The sequence below is a fragment of the Canis lupus genome, chromosome 20, assembly GCF_011100685.1.
Source record: "Canis lupus familiaris isolate Mischka breed German Shepherd chromosome 20, alternate assembly UU_Cfam_GSD_1.0, whole genome shotgun sequence".
Classification (NCBI taxonomy): domain Eukaryota; kingdom Metazoa; phylum Chordata; class Mammalia; order Carnivora; family Canidae; genus Canis; species Canis lupus.
The window spans coordinates 41,177,322-41,195,080 of record NC_049241.1 but is presented as its reverse complement, the minus strand read 5'-3'; the positions used below and the strand labels follow the sequence as shown (position 1 = coordinate 41,195,080).

The window sequence follows — 17,759 nt, the reverse complement described above, 5'->3', positions numbered from 1 at the left end:
TATGATCTCTTTACCTAATGAATATTTAAATCAGAACATAAGAATATGCTGAATTTGTTAGAACCAGCCTAGTTTTAAATACTCAGCTTTATTTACAAAGGAAATCCCAGTTAAACTGCCTGAGAAGTAGTGATTTTTAAGCCTCCTTCCCTGTATCTGAGAGGAGGTGTGTTGGGTGGACATAGGAACCCCTCATTTACATTTTGCTGATGGGGAAACTAGGATGCTAAAGCAAGGAAATGGTGGGTTTTAGATTTTCCATCAGTTCTTTTGGATTGCAAATTCAGTGTATTCAACCACGATATTATATTGCTCAAGATGAGATAATCTGAGAGGATCAAAGGTCACTAAAAAACACGGAGAGCATAAAGGAAAAATAAGTCCTTCACACTCTCTCCCCAACCTGGCTAACTGCTCCGGGATCCAAGACCCGCAGGAGCCTCTCCATCTCACAGCTCAGAGCTGGAGGCTGCGGCCTCGGTCCGGAGAGCCAGGCAGAGCCTCATCTCGGTGGGGAGAATGAAGGTCACGGCCTCGAGCACGGGGACATCATGGCCCTGATCAGGTGGGCCAGGGCTCTGGTCACCTGTGGTTATGGCTCAAGAAAGTGGCATTAAGGGGCACCTGGATGGCTCAGTCGAGCATCTGCCTTGGCTCTGGTGGGGAGGCCTGGGGGTCCTGGGGTCCTGGGATGGAGCCCGCTGTGGGGCTCCCTGCTCAGCGGGGAGTCTGCTTCTCCCTCTCCCTCTGCCCCTTCCCTCCGCTCCTGCATAGTCTCTCTTTCTCTCCAACAAATAAATAAAATCTTTTTTTATTTTTATTTTTATTTTTTTTAAGATTTTATTTAGGGACGCCTGGGTGGCTTAGCGGTTGCGCTTCTGCCTTTGGCTTGGGGCATGATCCCGGGATCCAGGATCAAGTCCCCCATCGGGCTCCTTCTGGAAGCCTGCTTCTCCCTCTGCCTCTCTCTCTCTCTCTCTCTCTCTCTCTCTCTCATGAATGAATAAATTTTACTTATTTACGCATGAAAGACACACAGAGGCAGAGACACAGGCAGAGGGAGAAGTGGGCTCTTCAAGCGGAGCCTGATGTGGTACTTGATCCTAGACCCCGGGATCACGCCCTGAGCTGAAGGCAGACGCTCAACTGCTGAGCCACCCAGGCGACCCAATAAATAAAATCTTAAAAAAAAAAAACAAAAAAAAAGTGGCATTAAAATCTCTCTCACCCCCCCCCCCTTTTTAAGATTTTATTTATTTATTCATGAGAGACAGGCAGGCAGAGGAAGCCCAATTTGGGACTTGATCCCAGGACTCGGGGATCACAACCTGAGCCAAAGGCAGATGCTGGACCATTGAGCCACTCAGGTGCACCTGGAAGTTCAAGTTTAAAGTGTAATTAAATACAACAGTTCTGTGTTTCATAGGTTTTTTGGTATCCCAAATCATATTTTTGTTCATTTATTTAAAACCTAAAACTGGGCAGCCTGGGTGGCTCAGCGGTTTAGCACCACCTTCAGCCCAAGGTGTGGTCTTGAAGACCAGGGATCCAGTCCAACGTCGGGCTCCCTGCATGGAGCCTACTACTCCCCGCCACCCCCCGTCCCTCATGAGTGAATAAATAAAATATTTAAAAATAAATAAATAGGAAACCCTGGGTGGCTCAGCGGCAAACCCGGGATCGAGTCCCGCGTCAGGCTCCCTGCGTGGAGCCTGCTTCTCCCTCAGCCTTTGTCTCTGCCTCTTTGTGTCTCTCATGAATAAATAAATAAAATCTTTAAAAAATAAAAATAAAAAAATAAATCCTAAAACTGATTATTTATCTAGGTTGACAAATACAAAACTATCCAGGATATTCTTGAGTTCTTTTTTTTTTAATTTTTTAAATTTTTATTTATTCATGGTAGTCACACAGAGAGAGAGAGAGAGGCAGAGACACAGGCAGAGGGAAAAGCAGGCTCCATGCACCAGGAGCCTGACGTGGGATTCGATCCCGGGTCCCCAGGATCCCGCCCTGGGCCAAAGGCAGGCGCTAAACCTCTGCGCCACCCAGGGATCCCTATTCTTGAGTTCTTAAGAGCTATATTTTCAGAGTTGCACACAAATTTCTATCAGAAGATTTTTCAGGATTTCTCTTCCTTTGGCATAGCGAAGAATTAGATAGTTCTGGTTTGTTTTATTTCTATCTAATTGGATCTGTTTTGAACTCTTTTCATCTGACTTGAATTGGCCCCCTTTTACTCCATTTGGGTTTTGACCTAGTTTCTCCATCTCTTTCAATGTAGATTCACCCATTTAAATTTGCTTTCAACTGACTTAATTTGGCCTTGTTTTTATCTTGTTTCATCTGGTCTTTTTTTTTTTTTTTTAAAGATTTTATTTATTTATTCATGAGAGACACAGAGAGAGAGAGGCAGAGACACAGACAGAGGGAGAAGCAGGCTCCATGCAGGGAGTCCAATGTGGGACTGGATCCTGGGACCCCAGGATCACAGCCTGAGCCGAAGGCAGACGCTTAACTGCTGAGCCACCCAGGCATCCCTCATCTGGTCTTCTTATTCTCTATGCTCATACATTTTGATGATTCTGAGACTATGTTAAAATTGCCTTAAAATAACCTGATTCAAATTAATCTTCACACTGAGATTTTGGATCCAATTGGATCCATTTCAGGATTTAAACTGTTTTGCTACTCTTGATTCATCCTTTCCTTCTTCTCCATATTTTTTTTCTCTTGTTGCTGAATTTTTATTTTTATTTTTATTTATTTATTTTTTTAAAGATTGTATTTATTTATGATAGACATGGAGAGAGAGAGAGAGACAGAGACAGAGACAGAGACAGAGACACAGGCAGAGGGAAAGGCAGGCTCCATGCCAGGAACCCGATGTGGGACTTGATCCCCAGGCTCCAGGATCACGCCCTGGGCCAAAGACAGGTGCTAAACCGCTGAGCAACCCAGGGATCCCCTGTTGCTGAATTTTTAAAAGCAAGTCCCATATAATGTGACATACCACTTCTAAAAATATCACAGTGCAACTCTACTAAATAAGGACATTTTGCTTTACATAACCACAGTATCATTATCACATCTCACAAAATTATCAGTAGTGCCTTCATATCATCTAACACTCAGTCCATGTTCAGATTTACCTGAACATCTCAAAAAAGTCTTTTTGCAAATTTGGATCAGGATCCAGACAAGATCCACAAATTCCTTTTTTTTTTTAAATGTCTCTTAAATCTGTAACAATTCTTCCTTCTTCTGCTGGTTTTTCCCCATAGGCCTTGGATCTGTTTGTAATGCTGTGAATCTAGAATATAAATCTGTTTTAGATAATATCATAAAGTAATTTTTACAAAGATTGTAAATCGAGGGAAAATACTTTCAAACTTTATCAAGAACTATTCACCAATATAAAAAAAAATCATACCACCAATTGCAGAGCTGGTTGTAGTCTTTGAATTACCACCTACATAGCACATTTGTGTCTATAACCAATAAAATATGTGCATGCCACTCATCAGTAAGACACATCCTTGTCTGTCTGCATTTGTAACTGTCATGTCCACAATGAACTGCCTATAGCATCTGATTGCTTTATTATGTCTCTTAATGCAGTCCTGACAAGAAATTCATATTGAAATGCATAATGTTTTATTATAAATTCCTTTTTAAAATTCCTTTTTGATATTTTAGATAGGGTAGCACATTATTTTAAAAATATTCTTTGTATGGGCACAACTTATTAAATATAAATTTCATTTCAGGACCATAAGTGAGATGTTAGAAAACATAGACTATAAAAAGGAGACTTTGAGGGTACCTGGCTGGCTCAGTTGGGGGAGCATGTGACTCTTGATCTCGGGGTTTTGAGTTCAAGCCCTGTGTTGGGTGTACAGTACAGATAACTTAAAAACAAAATCTTTGAAAAAAAAAGAAGGAGGCTTTGATTTTGACAGTGTTGTCAACCTTTTATCTATCTTCTATCTAACCCTTTAGTTCTTTCTTTTTTTTTTTAATTTTTATTTATTTATGATAGTCACAGAGAGAGAGAGAGAGAGAGAGAGAGAGAGGCAGAGACACAAGCAGGCTCCATGCACCGGGAGCCCGATGTGGGATTCGATCCCGGGTCTCCAGGATCGCGCCCTGGGCCAAAGGCAGGCGCCAAACCGCTGCGCCACCCAGGGATCCCTAGTTCTTTCTTAATTAACTCTGCTCCTATCACTCATTCATTCAAAAATATTTATTAACTCTCAAATGTTAGGCCCAGTTTTGGGTTCTTGGAACATACCACTGATATGTCTGGGAGAAAGGAGTTCATTACATAGGAACCAGCCAGTGCTAGGCTTCAAGAGGGGAGGTCAGTGTGGCTCTGGTGAAGCAAATGAAGGGTGGAGAATAGATGGAGTCAGAAAGGCAGCAGATCACCAGAGAATGTGGAACCTAGCAGGCCCCTCTGAGGAGCTAGTTTGGCTTTTACTCAGAACATTATAGACTTAAAAAAATATGATAAATGAAGAGTCCTATTTATTAGAAATGTAGAACAAAGAAGGAAGAGGGGTGCCGGACTGGCTCAGTTGAGCATCTAACTCTTGATTTCAGCTCAAGTCATGATGTCAGGGTGGTGAGACTGACCCCTGCCTCAGGCTCCATGAAGTCTGCCTGGGATTCTCTCTCCCTTTTCCTCATGCCTGTCCCCCAACTCTCTCTACCTCTCGAAGAAGAAGAAGAAGAAGAAGAAGAAGAAGAAGAAGAAGAAGAAGAAGAAGAAGGAGGAGGAGGAGGAGGAGGAGGAGGAGGAGGAGGAGGAGGAGGAGGAGGAGGAGGAGGAGGAGGAGGAGAAGGAGAAGAGAAGGAGAAGAGAAGGAGAAGGAGAAGGAGAAGGAGAAGGAGAAGGAGAAGGAGAAGGAGAAGGAGAAGAAGGAGAAGAGAAGGAGGAGGAGGAGGAGGAAGAGGAAGAGGAGGAGGGGGAGGAGAAAGAGAATTGCCTTTAGTCACCCACTTCCACTCCTTTCTTCTATTCCTGATCTCAGAGCAGAGCTCTCCAGACTTCAGGGAATAGTATCTTTTGGTTGGGTGAGGGTCCTGGTAGGGTTGGATTCAGTAGCTCCTCTGGAGCAGCATGATTTAGCCACGCCTGATTTTGTCCTTAGAGAGTCATGCAGTTGGGTTGGGTGTCTGGAAATCTCCTGATCAGGATATCCTGGTGGTAGCTCTGCAGCCTTAGACTGCTTCCAGATTTAGTTTATATACTAAATTGGGTTAGCTTTTCCCCCAGAAGATATTGCATCTGTGTCAGGGGCTTAATTCTCATGGGCTTCTTTTCTCCAAAAACCTAGTCTTTGCTTGGAAGCTTTTTTTTTTTTTTTTTCTTTAAGGACAGATTTAGTAGGATATAAACCTTTGCATCCTAATTAGTCAGCGTTATCTGTGGTTTGTTTAAGAGCATATCCTGTACCCTGTTTTGTTTCTTGCTTTGTGACTACGGATAAGTTACTTAACCTCTCCACCTCAGTTTCCCCATCTATGAAATGATAATAGCAGGATTAAATTTGATTTTCATGTGTAGCAAAGTCCTGGGCCCATAGGAAGTGCTATTTATTATGGCAAATACTAATGGTAATAACAATATTCTTAGAATCCAAATGTTAGGTCATAAAGCAAACACCACCAAAACTTAGTTTAAAAAAATTCTGAGTTTATTTAATTGTCAGTTAAAGATGTAAACCAGTAGACAAACTTTTACCGAATAGTTTGCAGAGAAATGTCAGGGATGTTTAAGGACTAGAAAGGCAGTTTTATGGCATTTGTGCTAATAAAAGATAAAAAATTAGCATTCCAAATGGGATGGAATGAATCTATGGTCTGTACATATATGGTGAAAGCAGTCCTCTTAATTTTTTTTTAAGATTTTATTTGTTTATTCATGAGAGACACAGAGGAGAGAGAGAGAGGCAGAGACACAGGTGGAGGGAGAAGCAGGCTTCATGCAGGGAGCCGGATGCAGGGCTCGATCCCAGGACTCCAGGATCATGCCCTGAGCCAAAGGCAGGCACTCAACTGCTGAGCCACCCAGGCGTCCCAAACATTCATTTTTATGAAAAATAGATTATACCTAACCTTGGAACTAGAACTTAGATCTGGATCTTGTAGCTGGAACTCAACATGGACTTTAGACATGGATTTAATCTGGATCTTAGATTCACCTTACACCTGGGAAATGGGCCTAGAATTGGACCTTGGATCTGGTCCTTGAACCTCTGCCTTGGATCTGACTGTGTGGATCCAGACTTTGGGTCTTGACCTGAACCTGCACTTTGGAAGTAGTTGAGTGTACCTCAACCTTGAACATGGGCCTTGAATCTAGACTGTGAATCTGGACCTAGATTTGACATTAAGCACTAACCTTGGACCTAAGCCTCAAATATGAACATAGATGTTGGACCTGGACCATGGATCTGGATCTTAGATATAGTCTTTGGAACTGAACACTGACCTGCTCCTGAACTTTGTTGTAGATATTGGATATGGAACTGGTCTGTAAGTTAGTCCTGACATTAAACCTGGTCCTTTGGGCAGCCCGGGTGGCTCAGCGGTTTAATGCCGCCTTCAACCCACGGCCTGATCCTGGAGACCCGGGATCGAGTCCCACATCAGACTACCTGCATGGAGCCTGCTTCTCCCTCTGCCTGTGTCTCTGCCTCTCTCTCTCACTCTGTATCTCTCATGAATAAATAAATAAAATCTTAAAAAAAAATAAACCTGGTCCTTAAACATGGACTTCTATATTGATATAGAATAGTATCGTGGATCTCAGATTTGAACACTGAACATTTGAAACTTGGATCTGCCCTTTGGGCTTGAATGTAGGGTGTAGATCTGTGTTTGATCTTGGATACTTATATTGGTCTTAGGCTTTGGAAATGGGACATGGATCTTGAACCTGGCCCTTGACCTAAATGTAGACTTAGGGACCTTGTTCTCAAGCTCTGGACCTGGACCTTGACCTCAGATTTGGGCCTAGATCTTGGAGTTGGCCCTTAGATCTCAAACTGGCCCTTGGACATAGAACTGGACCTTGGACTTGAACATCAAATCTCATCTGTGGAACTCTCTTTGTCTGTGATGTTGGACCTGTCCTCAGTCTTCAGTGATGGATCTAGCCCTTGCAACTGTTACTTGAATGTCAACATCTAAACTGAGACTTTGACCTCATGTCAAGACCTCATACCTAGACATCAGACCTACACTAGGACATTGACCTTGGACCTGGAATGTTGATCTGAACCAGAACCCTAGATCTAGACTGGGGGACCTGGGTCTTAGACTGGAACCTTCGTTTGGGACTCAACTTGTCCTGGACATTGAACTCAGACATGGGATTGACTTGGATCTTGGAACTTACTTTTGACTTTGACTTAGATGTCTAACTTTGGTCACAGAACTTGGACTTTGGGCACTTGTTTTGGTCTCTTTTGTGTTACTCCATCAGCTTATTATCTTTCCATGGGGGAGGGTAGCCGCAGACTTGGCTAGGAAGTAGAGTACTTCCCCTAGTTATTGATAGCTGGCACTCCTGATCAATCCTCCTGTCAGTTTGCCGGGTGTTTTGAGCTGGACTTTCTATTTAGTCTGTTTACTCATGGGAAAGAATAGGCCATATGGGCTGCCATCTATTGCTGGGTTAGGATTTGGGAAATGCCTAGTCTTGCTCACCTTGTTCTGTTGTGTGGGGAGACCTAAGATGCCCTGCTGCTGTGTTGTTCCTCTAGTCTGGAAGTCTCAAACCAGTTCTACTTCAGAGAACTTTTCAGAGTTCCCTTTGTTTTTTTGCATTCTTTTCAGGTTTATGGTTGTACTCAGCAGGGAGGAGCAAAGATAAATGGGTCTACACCATTTTGTCTATACTGAAAGTCATTGGTCATTGCTGTTCTAGGTTACTCTGTTGAGAGTTTTGCTAAAGGTGAGAAGAGATATGGGACAGTGGCATGAAGGAGATGTGGTGTGAAAATTTGCTTTTATTTATTTTTTATTTCTTAAATTTTAAGTAGACTCCATGCCCAAAGTGGGGCTTGAATTCATGACCCTGAGATTACAAGTCACATGCTTTACCAACGGAGCCATCCAGGAGCCCCTACTTATTTATTTTTTAATGAGAGGAACTGCAGCATGTTTGTAACATCTCTCTCCTGATGATGCAGGACGCATAGGCAATAATTACTGGAGCAATGCCTTGAATAGGTGGCAGACAATAAGATGTCCTGCACAAAATGGGGAAAGCTTTAAATAGGAGGTTGGAAGGTTTGTCTATTGTTTATTCTAACAGGAGTGATGCAGAGTACATGAGCACAGATGCAGGTAGGTGCTCAGTAAGGTCTTAGAAGTCTATGGAGTTTCTTTCCTGGCTGTTAACTTCCTGAAAGAGGAGTCAGGGTTAACAGTTGGGCAATGAGGAAGAAGAAAGAAGCTATTGGAGGTTTGGAGAGAGAATATATGAAAAAGTTACATAGGAGAGTGAATGAGCAAATAGTCTAGGTCTAGAAGACATGAGAGACGAATATAGAAGACTATGATTTAAAAATAGGATTTCAAGATTTTAAAGATGGAGGGATCCTAAGCAATGTCAAAGACCACACTATGGATAGCTTAGTGCTATTTACAAAGCAATGATACCTATGTCTGGTGCTGAACTGGGCAACAGTGATAAAAGCATGAGGAAACCAGTCTCCTCTGGAGTGGTTAGTGTGCAAGCCACACTGGAGTGGGCTGCTGGGAAAAGGGGGATGAGCCTGTTAGAGCAGACAACTGGTGTGGGTTTGTTTGTATAGAGATGAAGAAACAGAGGTAGCTGAAGAGGAAAGTGGAGTTAAAAAGATTTTGAAAGATGGGAGACACCAAAACATGTTTGAATTCAAAGGGAAGGGACCCAGCAGAGAAAGTGAAAGTGCAGTAGAGACTAGAAAATCAAAAGAACAAGGTGGGATTCAGAGCACATGGAAAGACTGGCTTAATGGGAAGCAGGACCCTTCCTGTATTGTAATAGGAAGAGAAGAGAAGGTGGGAGCATATGCAGATACATTTATAGATTTGGATGTGAGAAGATTCTCTAAGACACTTAGATATTTCACTCTAAGCCCAAAGGTAGTAGGACACTATAAATGCTTCAGCCCATCATCTTCCACGCAAGGTAACCCCCCTATTGGCACAGAGGACCTGCTCTTGCCAAGGTCACAGTGACCTCCATGCTGCCACATTTAGAGGGTATTTTAAAAGCTTCATCTTTCTGGACTTCATAACAATATTCAACATTGCTTCATTCTCCAGAAAAACTCTTCTTTTGACTTTCCTGATCCACACATCCTTGTTTCTTTCCTTCCTTCTCTATTTCTTTATCTGCTTTGTTAGCTTGTGCAAATATTTTTCACAAATTCTATATAAATTCAAGGTTCCTCACTACTCCCTGTATGGTAAATTGTCATAGTTATGGCACCCCTCCTCCTTCCCAATGATTCACACCTCCCAGTATCCATGCCCCCCTTATAGTTTCGTCACACTTGGACCCTGGGCTTGGCCACATGACCTGCTTTGGCCAATGAGATATTAACAAACATGATACAAGCAGCAGCTTAATAAGCTTATGAATGGGGGCCTGTCCTCTTGGAACCCTGAAACAATCATGCTATGAAGCAGTTCAGGATAAAATACCACATTTGACCCACCTGCTGAATGCAGCCACATGAGTGAGTCCAAGTGACACCAGCAGAATCACCCAGCCAATCCAGAGACACATAAAAATAAACTACAGTTTTAAGTCACTAAATGTTGAGGTGATTTGTAATGTAGCAATGGTTAACTTTCATTCTCATCTATAACAGAGACATGGCTAACTTTAGTGGCTTTGTGCAAAACAGAAAAGTGAGTCATAAAAACATGCTTCTATTGGGCAGACACATCCTTGTTCAAATAAAAGTTGCCCCCTCCCCTAGGATGCAGCCCTACCCCTGGTGCACAACATGCATTTGGGCCCACACTCAACTTTGTCACTGGGTTCCTTTATGCACTAGACAAGCTACACACATGTGTGAACCTTCTGGGAGATTTCTACACAATCCTCTCCATTTAGCATAGACCAGAAACTTGGCTCCAGGACAGTTTTTTTCTTAAGTTTATTTGAGAGAGAGAGAGCAAGATGGGGGGCAGATGGAGGAGAGAAAGAATCTCAAGCAGACTGCACTAAGCACAGAGCCTGATGCAGGATTCAATCCCACGACCCAATCAATCATGACCTGAGCTAAAATCAAGAGTCTGATGCTTAACAGACTGAACCACCCAGGCATTCCTGGGACAGGTTTAATTATTCCACTTAAGGAGAAAGAGAGAAAGCACCTAGAATAGTGCTCCTAGTCTTGAAGATTCAGTAGAACACTGACTTTTATTGAGGAAGACAGGCCAAGTGGTGCTTATAGTCACTGCATTTTTCAGGCAAGTCAATTAGGCAAACTCCTCCTTGAAAAGGATGAATAGTTCTTAGAGAAAAGAGGAGCCATTACTGCTCTGAACCACCCATGAACATTCTGGAAAAGAGGTAGATAGCTAGATTCTAGAGCAGGTGGAAGTGAGGAGCTAGATCCTCAGGTATGTGTGGTGCCCAGCAAAGATGGTGCTACGATCCCCAGGCCTCCCTGGTCCTAGGTCTCTGAGAAAAGGCTGGGCAGTGCAGCCAGTCTTCACAGACCAACAGGCTTGCATCAGGCTGGTCCTGGGCCTCCTGGTCCGGCTGCACAGTGGATGCCTCCCTCTGGACTGTAGTGCACAGGGCCACAGCGCAGCTGGGGCTCCTCTTCCTCATACCAGCGCTGTTCACTGAAGTCAGGGAAGAAGGCTGCAATCTCTCTGCTGGCGGAAATCACAGAGTCTGCAAGGGGAGGTAAGAAAGAGAAGGAGTTCTCATAAGGAGTGCCAGTTGGAGGCAAGAGACAGTTATAATCAGATTCAGAAACCTGAGCCTCTAGTTCTGCCTCCTGACCCTAAGTCCTGAGGCCATGTCTGCGGAGATGGCCACAAAAGAAGAGAAATGTATTTGGGAGGAAAGTTTATGGCAGGGTTACCCCTTAACTCCAACATATGGCCTGACCACCAACCCCAAACCATCCTCTCTTATTGGTGGCCAAGGACAGGGGAGGCGGACTCACCAGAGCCATGGGTCGTGTTGCGGGTGTCAGTGAGGCCGAAACTTCCACGAATTGAATCTGGAGCCACATGACGTGCTCGAAACACTCTAGTGGGTCCCATCAGGGTCCTCCAGAGTTGGATGGCATCCTTGCGGGCAAGGATGTAGGCTCGGATTGGTCCGCTGTGTACAAAAGGAGCACATGTCAGGAATCTGGCTATGTGGTTGAGGAGGGCACACTGTGAGCAGGGCATGAATAAAGGCATACTATGTCCTGAGAGTTACCCTGCCTTTCTAGCTAAGGACTGATGCTGCTTCAAGTAGTAAGTGATGGAAGGCCACTCCGTGTATACATGAAAGGCCACAGAGGTCAGCATAGTGGCTCAGTAGCATTTAACAACACTCTTCTCTAGCCATTGGACCAATAACCATCATGGGACAAGTGGCTACCAGGTCAGTGTTGGCTTAGTCATAGCCTCAAGTCCATGTATCTTCAGACACTTAACACTGATTACAACTTTAAAGAGTGTCAAATGAAACTTAAAAATTTAGGGAGCAAGAGAGATAATTTTTTAAAAGATTTTATTTATTTATTCATGAGAGACACACACGCACACAGAGAGAGAGGTAGAGACACAGGCAGAGGGATAAGCAGGCTCCATGCAGGGAGACTGACGTGGGACTTGATCCCAGGTCTCCAGGATCACACTCTGGGCTGAAGGTGGCATTAAACCGCTGAGCCACCTGGGCTGCCCCGAGAGATAAATCTTGGTGGATAAAGATGCCAAAACGAAAATTAGAAGTACCTGGCCATGTACTCCACCAGCCGCTGATAGAAAAAACGCCCTGCAAGGAGAGAGTAACTTCATCAAGACATTGGTGCCCAAGAGAACGTTTGTACTTCTGCCTCCTTACTCAAAATAACAAAAATTGTTTTATTTTTAAAAAAGATTTGGTGTACCTGAGTGGCTCAGTCAGGGTCCTGGAATCGAGTCCCACATTGGGCTTCCTGCTTAGCAGGGAGTCTGCTTCTCTCTGCCTCTCTGGCCTTCTGCCCCTCGTCCCCTGCTCCTCTCTCTGCACATGTTCTCTCTCTCTCAAATATTTTTGAAATAGATTTTATTTATTTATTCATCCACTTTAGAGAGAGAGTGCAAGGGAGAGGGGCAGAGAGAGAAAGGGAGAGAGTGGAGCCTGATGGGGGGCTCAATCCCATGACCTTGAGATCATGACCTGAGCCAAAACCAAGAGTCATATGTTCAACCGACTGCACCACCCAGGCACCCCAATAAAAACTGTTTTAGAGAAAAGAATAAGGACATACCTGGGTCTGAATCTAGGCACTGCCACTTACAACCTGTGCAATTTTGGGTAGGTCATTAATTTTCCTAACTCAGGCTCCTAATCTTTGTACTGGAGACATAACAATACCTACACCCCATAGGGCTCTAGGGAAAATTCAATGAAATCATGAGCACCAGGACAAGGTCTGAAATAGTAAACATGCACTAACTACTAACTACTGATATCATCAGGACATAAAACTAAATTTTTGGTTAGGACTACGAAGTGGAACCCTCCTAGAAAAAAAATTTTTTTTAAAGATTTAATGTATTTATTTATTTGAAAGAGAAAGAGAGAGTGCAAGTGGGGGGAGGACCAGAGGGAGAGGGAAAAGCAGACTCCAAACTGAGCATGAAGCCAACACAGGGCTCGATCCCATGGCTTGATCCCACGACACGGAGACCACGACCTGAGCCAAAATCAAGAATTGGACACTCAATTGACAGCCACTTAGACACCCCCTGGAAAATATTTTCCGAAGATTGATGATCATGAAAAGTTTGTGTATCAAGCGAGACTTCAGAAGAATGGCCACAGTATTACAGTTGGTAGGTCAGAGACAGCCTGCTATTGTGCATCCAGGTGAAAATCTCTCTTGCACACATCTTGAGACAGAGAAGTCTCCCATTCAAAGGACTGTTGATCCTACCTTCATGCTCTTGGTAAAACTTCTGGCATTCTTCTTTTCTCCACAGAAGTTCTTTCATTCGTACAATAAGGAACTTGTTGCTCAGAATCTGCTGATGAACAGCCTGGATAAACAACCACATCAAAGATAAAAATTGGTCAAAGGGACCTCTGGAATGAATAGGAGACACAGACTGATCAAAAGAACCATGAGGACCCACCAGAGCCCAGGACTTGAGAGTCTGTCCCATAGTTGGGTAGGAAGAGAAAGAAGGTGGAGTGAGGTAAAGACTTTCAGTCACATGGCCAGAGCATGAGCCTCGGGTGCAGGGGGCAGGAAGTGCCATCTCTGCCCTTCTGTTCCTACAGCCCACATGACCCGCTTCTCGAACCATCCTAAAAATATTTTGATAGTGGTCCTGCCTTGAGTTTGTCCCATTCTCTCCAAACTATCACACTCAACAGATTAAGAACACCATAAAAATATATGTCACACTCTGGTCAGAACCTTACTTATGGAATGAGGTACAACTACTCTAGCCCAGTGTTCAAGGCTGTACTGTCCTTGTCCTCCACCTCTTCCAATTCTCTAGTCCCATCACCCCAGCCTGCCTGTGGCCCTCAGATCCACCATATGTGTTCCTGTTTCAGTGTCTCCCTCTAGGGAATACCTGCCCTCCTGAACACTAACTGAAGCCCATCCTTCCTTTGAGCCTGGCCAGGTCCCAACACTTGCAGGCCACCATTTCTGACTGCTCTGGTCTTCCTCTGCACCACAGTGTGCTTACCTAGCAGAATTGCTCAGCTAGTACTTATCCAACTATTGTAGGCAGAACCCTACAATGACCCTCCCCTAGTTCCACCCAGGTTCTGCACCCTACTCTCCAGGACTGTGAATATGATGCAATATGATTATATCATATGGCAAAAGGGATTTTCAGGTGTAATTAAGGTTGCTATCAATTGACTTTGGTGTATTTATTTTTAAAAATTCATTTTAGAGAGAGAGTGAGAGTATGTGGTAGGGAGGGGAGAGGAAGAGGGCAAGAGAAAGAATCTCAAGCAGACTCCCCACTGAGCACAGAGCCCAAAATGGTGCTCAGTCCAATGACCCTGAGATCATGACCTGAGTTGAAATCAGGAGTTGGATGCTCAACCAACTGAGCCACCCAGCCACTCCATCAGTTGTCTTTGCTTTAATCAAAAGGGAAGTTATCAGGATGAGCCTGATTAATCATATGAACTTTTTAAAAGCAGACTTTTATCTGGCTAGCAGCTAAACGAGAAGTCAGATTTAAGCATGAGAAGCACTGAACACACCACTGCTGTCTTGAAGATGGAGTGAGCCATGTGATGAGGAATGTGAGTGGTCTCTAAAATCTGGGAGCAGTCCTTGCCTGAAGGCAAGCAAGGACATGGGGACCTCAGTATTATAACCATAGGAATCAAACTCTGTCAACAACCCGAACAAATTTGGAAGTGGATTCTTTCCCAGATCCTCCAGCTAAGGAGCCAGTCAGCCAACACCTTAACTTTGGCTTTGTGAGACCCTAAGGAAAAATCCAGGAAAGCCTACTGAACTTCTAAATTCTAGAATTGTGAGATAAGAAATGTTGTCTTAAGCTGCTAAGTTTGTGGTAAGTTGTTACACAGCCAGAGAAAACTAATATACATACATTGTCTTGAGGTTTGGTTCTTCTTACTGTATTGGACCCTTATATTTTTTATCTGCCCCAATTCTCCAGTAGATTTTTGTCTTCTTAGAGTCAGAGTCCACAGGTCCTAGCTTTGCCTCCATAGCATCTTTCATAGGACTGTGCTGTCAGTCTTCACAAATGGCTCTGCAGCCCCAGAAACAGAAGCAGTGCCCAGGGCATACAGTAGAGGCTTAGGATTCCTTCTTACCTCCAGAATCAGGGGGTGAGCAACAGCATCAGGCTTGATCAGGGCCAGAGTAAGCTGGAGAGCCTGAGGGCTTCGCAAGATCGAGGTCATCTCACTCCTGCCATCAGAAAGCTGGATTAAGGACCCCTCCATGCTACGCTCCCCACCCTCCCTACTCTGGAGCCATGTAACCTTGAAAGCCAACAGCCATCTCACTTTCAAGGCCTATGGTGGTTACATACAAAGGAGTTACCTATTCAGGAGAAATTCAAGATTAAACATTACTTGTCTCTGCCAATGGTCCCTTCAATTTCTAACTTTTCATTGTGTTTTAGAGGATTTACAATTTACATTGCTAAACAGCCTGGCCCCAAATGTACAGTAACTGTTTCCATTCATAAGGCTTTCTATCCCATAGGGTGCTCCCATCAATTCTAGAAGTAGGAAGATTGGATGGACAAGAATTGGGATGTTGCCAGGATACTCTTAAAGAAGTCTGCTGGATACATACGATCTCTTATCTAATCTTACATAGAGATCAGGATCTCCCCTGCCCAAATCAATTCTTTTTTTTTTTTTTTTAAAGATTTTATTTATTCAGGAGAGACTCAGAGAGAGAGGCAGAGACACAGGCAGAGAGAGAAGCAGGCCCCATGGAAGGAGCCCGATATGGGACTTGATCCTGGGACTCCAACCGTTGAGCCACCCAGGCGTCCCAATCAATTCTTTAATATACGCAGCTGTCCTCAATGGCAAGGCCTGTGGATATGCAACTCCAAGGTCAAGGACCACTTGTAACCATTTTGTATCTGAAGCAGCTGAAACAATGCCTAGGACAAAGGTCAGTTTAATTGACTAATGGAACCTATACAGTCTTGTTCTGTCTATCTTTGTATTTCTAGAGCCTAGCATAGCATAAGAGCTCAATAAATAATCATGGAAATGATATAAGGAACATAAAAGTATTTCTTAAACTGGACCAAGAGAATGTGGGGTATCTCTCAACTGTGAAATTCTATTCACATGTGAGAAACCGATCATCTGATCAGGACTAAGGACTAAGTATAAAAGATTACCTAGTGGAGCTCCTAAATTTGCCAACAAATATGGAGAAGACTTCCATGAAGACACACAGGAATAGTCTGGACAACACTTATTTCTTTTAGGCTGAAAGTAGCCTGACAATCATGTTAAAGGCAGTGCTAGGGTCTCCCCTACTCATGTCCTTTCTACAGCTTTCAGCTGGATGCTCCACTCAAACCACAAAATTAAGTCCAGCCAACCCACTCTCCCTAATATCCCAGGTTGTGAGTAACTGAAAGCAAAAGGAAGCTTCACCATAATCTAAGGAGAGACAGCCTTAACATCTCTCCCTCACCTTCCATATCCATGTTATCACCAAGTTCTGGCAATTTGACCTAAGCAGTGTCTCTCAAATCCATACAATCCTCTCCTCCAGGGCCACCACCCTAGCCCAAGACTTCATCAACCCTCATTGGATTTCTGCAACAGCCTCCTCGATGGCCTCTCAATTTCTACTCCTGCCAGCCTCTACAATTTCCACACAGCAGCCAGTGTACTAAAAATGTAAATCTCATCATGTGAGACATTTCCACAGTCCAAAATGTGCTTCCTCTGGTTACTGCCTATCCATCTACTAGATTTTAGTTCACTTCCCCTATTATGGCTTCTCGGACCTTTTCTTCAGTTATGTCTTCACTCATTAGGTAAGCTCCATGAAAGCATTAAAAGATGCTCACCTATGCAGAGTGTCTAGTACATAATTGAATCTCAACAGTATTTGTTGAATGAATGAATGAATGTGTCTCATCCAGCTATTGCAAGGCCAAGCTGCCAGGGGCCCTCTGGGGAAGGATGTGGCTCCTTTCCGAATGCCAGCCAAGTAATGATTGTCTTGGCCCTTGATTTACAACAAATGTTGACAGATCAAGAAACTCGCTCAACTTCAAAGTTGCTTTATCAGAGAATCACAAATTTCAGAAGTTGCCAGGGTATTCGCCCCCTCACCTGAGGTGCCCATTCCTCTGCTTCAGGGAGCGGGGTGGGGGTGGGGGTGGGGGTGGGGTGGGGCAAGCCCCTCATCCTCCCAGGCGCCACGGGGACCCGCAACCCCCTAACTCTGTCTCGGCTCCCCGTCCTCTACCCTCCCCCGACACCTGAGGCCCAGCTCCCCAACACCCCAGGCTCTCAGCCCCAGTTCTTGACACCAATCCATCTCCTTGCTGCCCCTCATTTCTCTAGGCTTGCAGCCGCGGGACTCCTGCCCCCTGCACCAGGGCCTCAGCGCACCCCGGATTCTGAGCTGTTCTGGCTCCCGCCCAGCAGGAGTTCAGGTCTGGATTCACCTGGTTCTCCACCGCGGCGCCCGGCCACCAGGCACCGCGGTAGCTAGCCTGCGCGGCCCAGGCGGGGTCTTTCGGGCGTTCGGCCGGGCAGCCCTTCCGGGGGTCCTTGCCGGGAAGCCGCGGACCCGGCCGGAAGTGGAGGCGTGGTGTGTGAGGTAAGGGGGAGACGGCGCAGTGGGAGTGGCCGGGCGGAGGCTAGACGGCCTGCGGGCCCAGCGCCGGTGCTGCGGGTGGCCCTTGTCTCTCCGCAGCGCCTGTCCCGGGCTGTACGAAGGGACGGGCCGTCTCGGGCGGGAACTGCCCCTCCGCGCCGGCTTGGGCGCCCTCAGGCGGGAGGGAGGCGGGCGTTCCTGGGCGGCCCTGCG

At 44.9% G+C, this 17,759-nt stretch overlaps 2 protein-coding genes across 23 annotated transcripts in view; one reads left to right on the top strand and one right to left on the bottom strand.

Moving 5' to 3' along the window:
* Nucleotides 1-10,315: 10,315 nt before the first annotated feature.
* NME6 (NME/NM23 nucleoside diphosphate kinase 6) lies at nucleotides 10,316-17,551 on the bottom strand. 2 transcript variants are annotated; one of them, XM_038566571.1, is made up of 6 exons: nucleotides 17,395-17,551; nucleotides 15,050-15,146; nucleotides 13,167-13,269; nucleotides 11,980-12,019; nucleotides 11,196-11,356; nucleotides 10,316-10,918 (listed from the first exon to the last, which is right to left on the bottom strand). In XM_038566571.1, the coding sequence occupies exons 2-6, from the start codon at nucleotides 15,137-15,139 to the stop codon at nucleotides 10,752-10,754; spliced, it is 561 nt and encodes a 186-aa protein (XP_038422499.1). In that variant the 5' UTR covers nucleotides 15,140-15,146; nucleotides 17,395-17,551; the 3' UTR covers nucleotides 10,316-10,751. The 2 variants fall into 2 exon arrangements, with proteins under 2 accessions (XP_038422499.1, XP_038422498.1); XM_038566570.1 differs by having other exon boundaries at nucleotides 17,339-17,492.
* FBXW12 (F-box and WD repeat domain containing 12) overlaps nucleotides 17,549-17,759 on the top strand; it is a 76,821-nt gene continuing 76,610 nt past the window's right edge. For all 21 annotated transcript variants that reach the window (XR_005374949.1, XR_005374950.1, XR_005374948.1 and 18 more), the window contains exon 1: nucleotides 17,549-17,660. The gene's annotated coding sequence lies outside the window, so the exon portion shown is untranslated. The remainder of the gene's footprint in view (nucleotides 17,661-17,759) is intronic.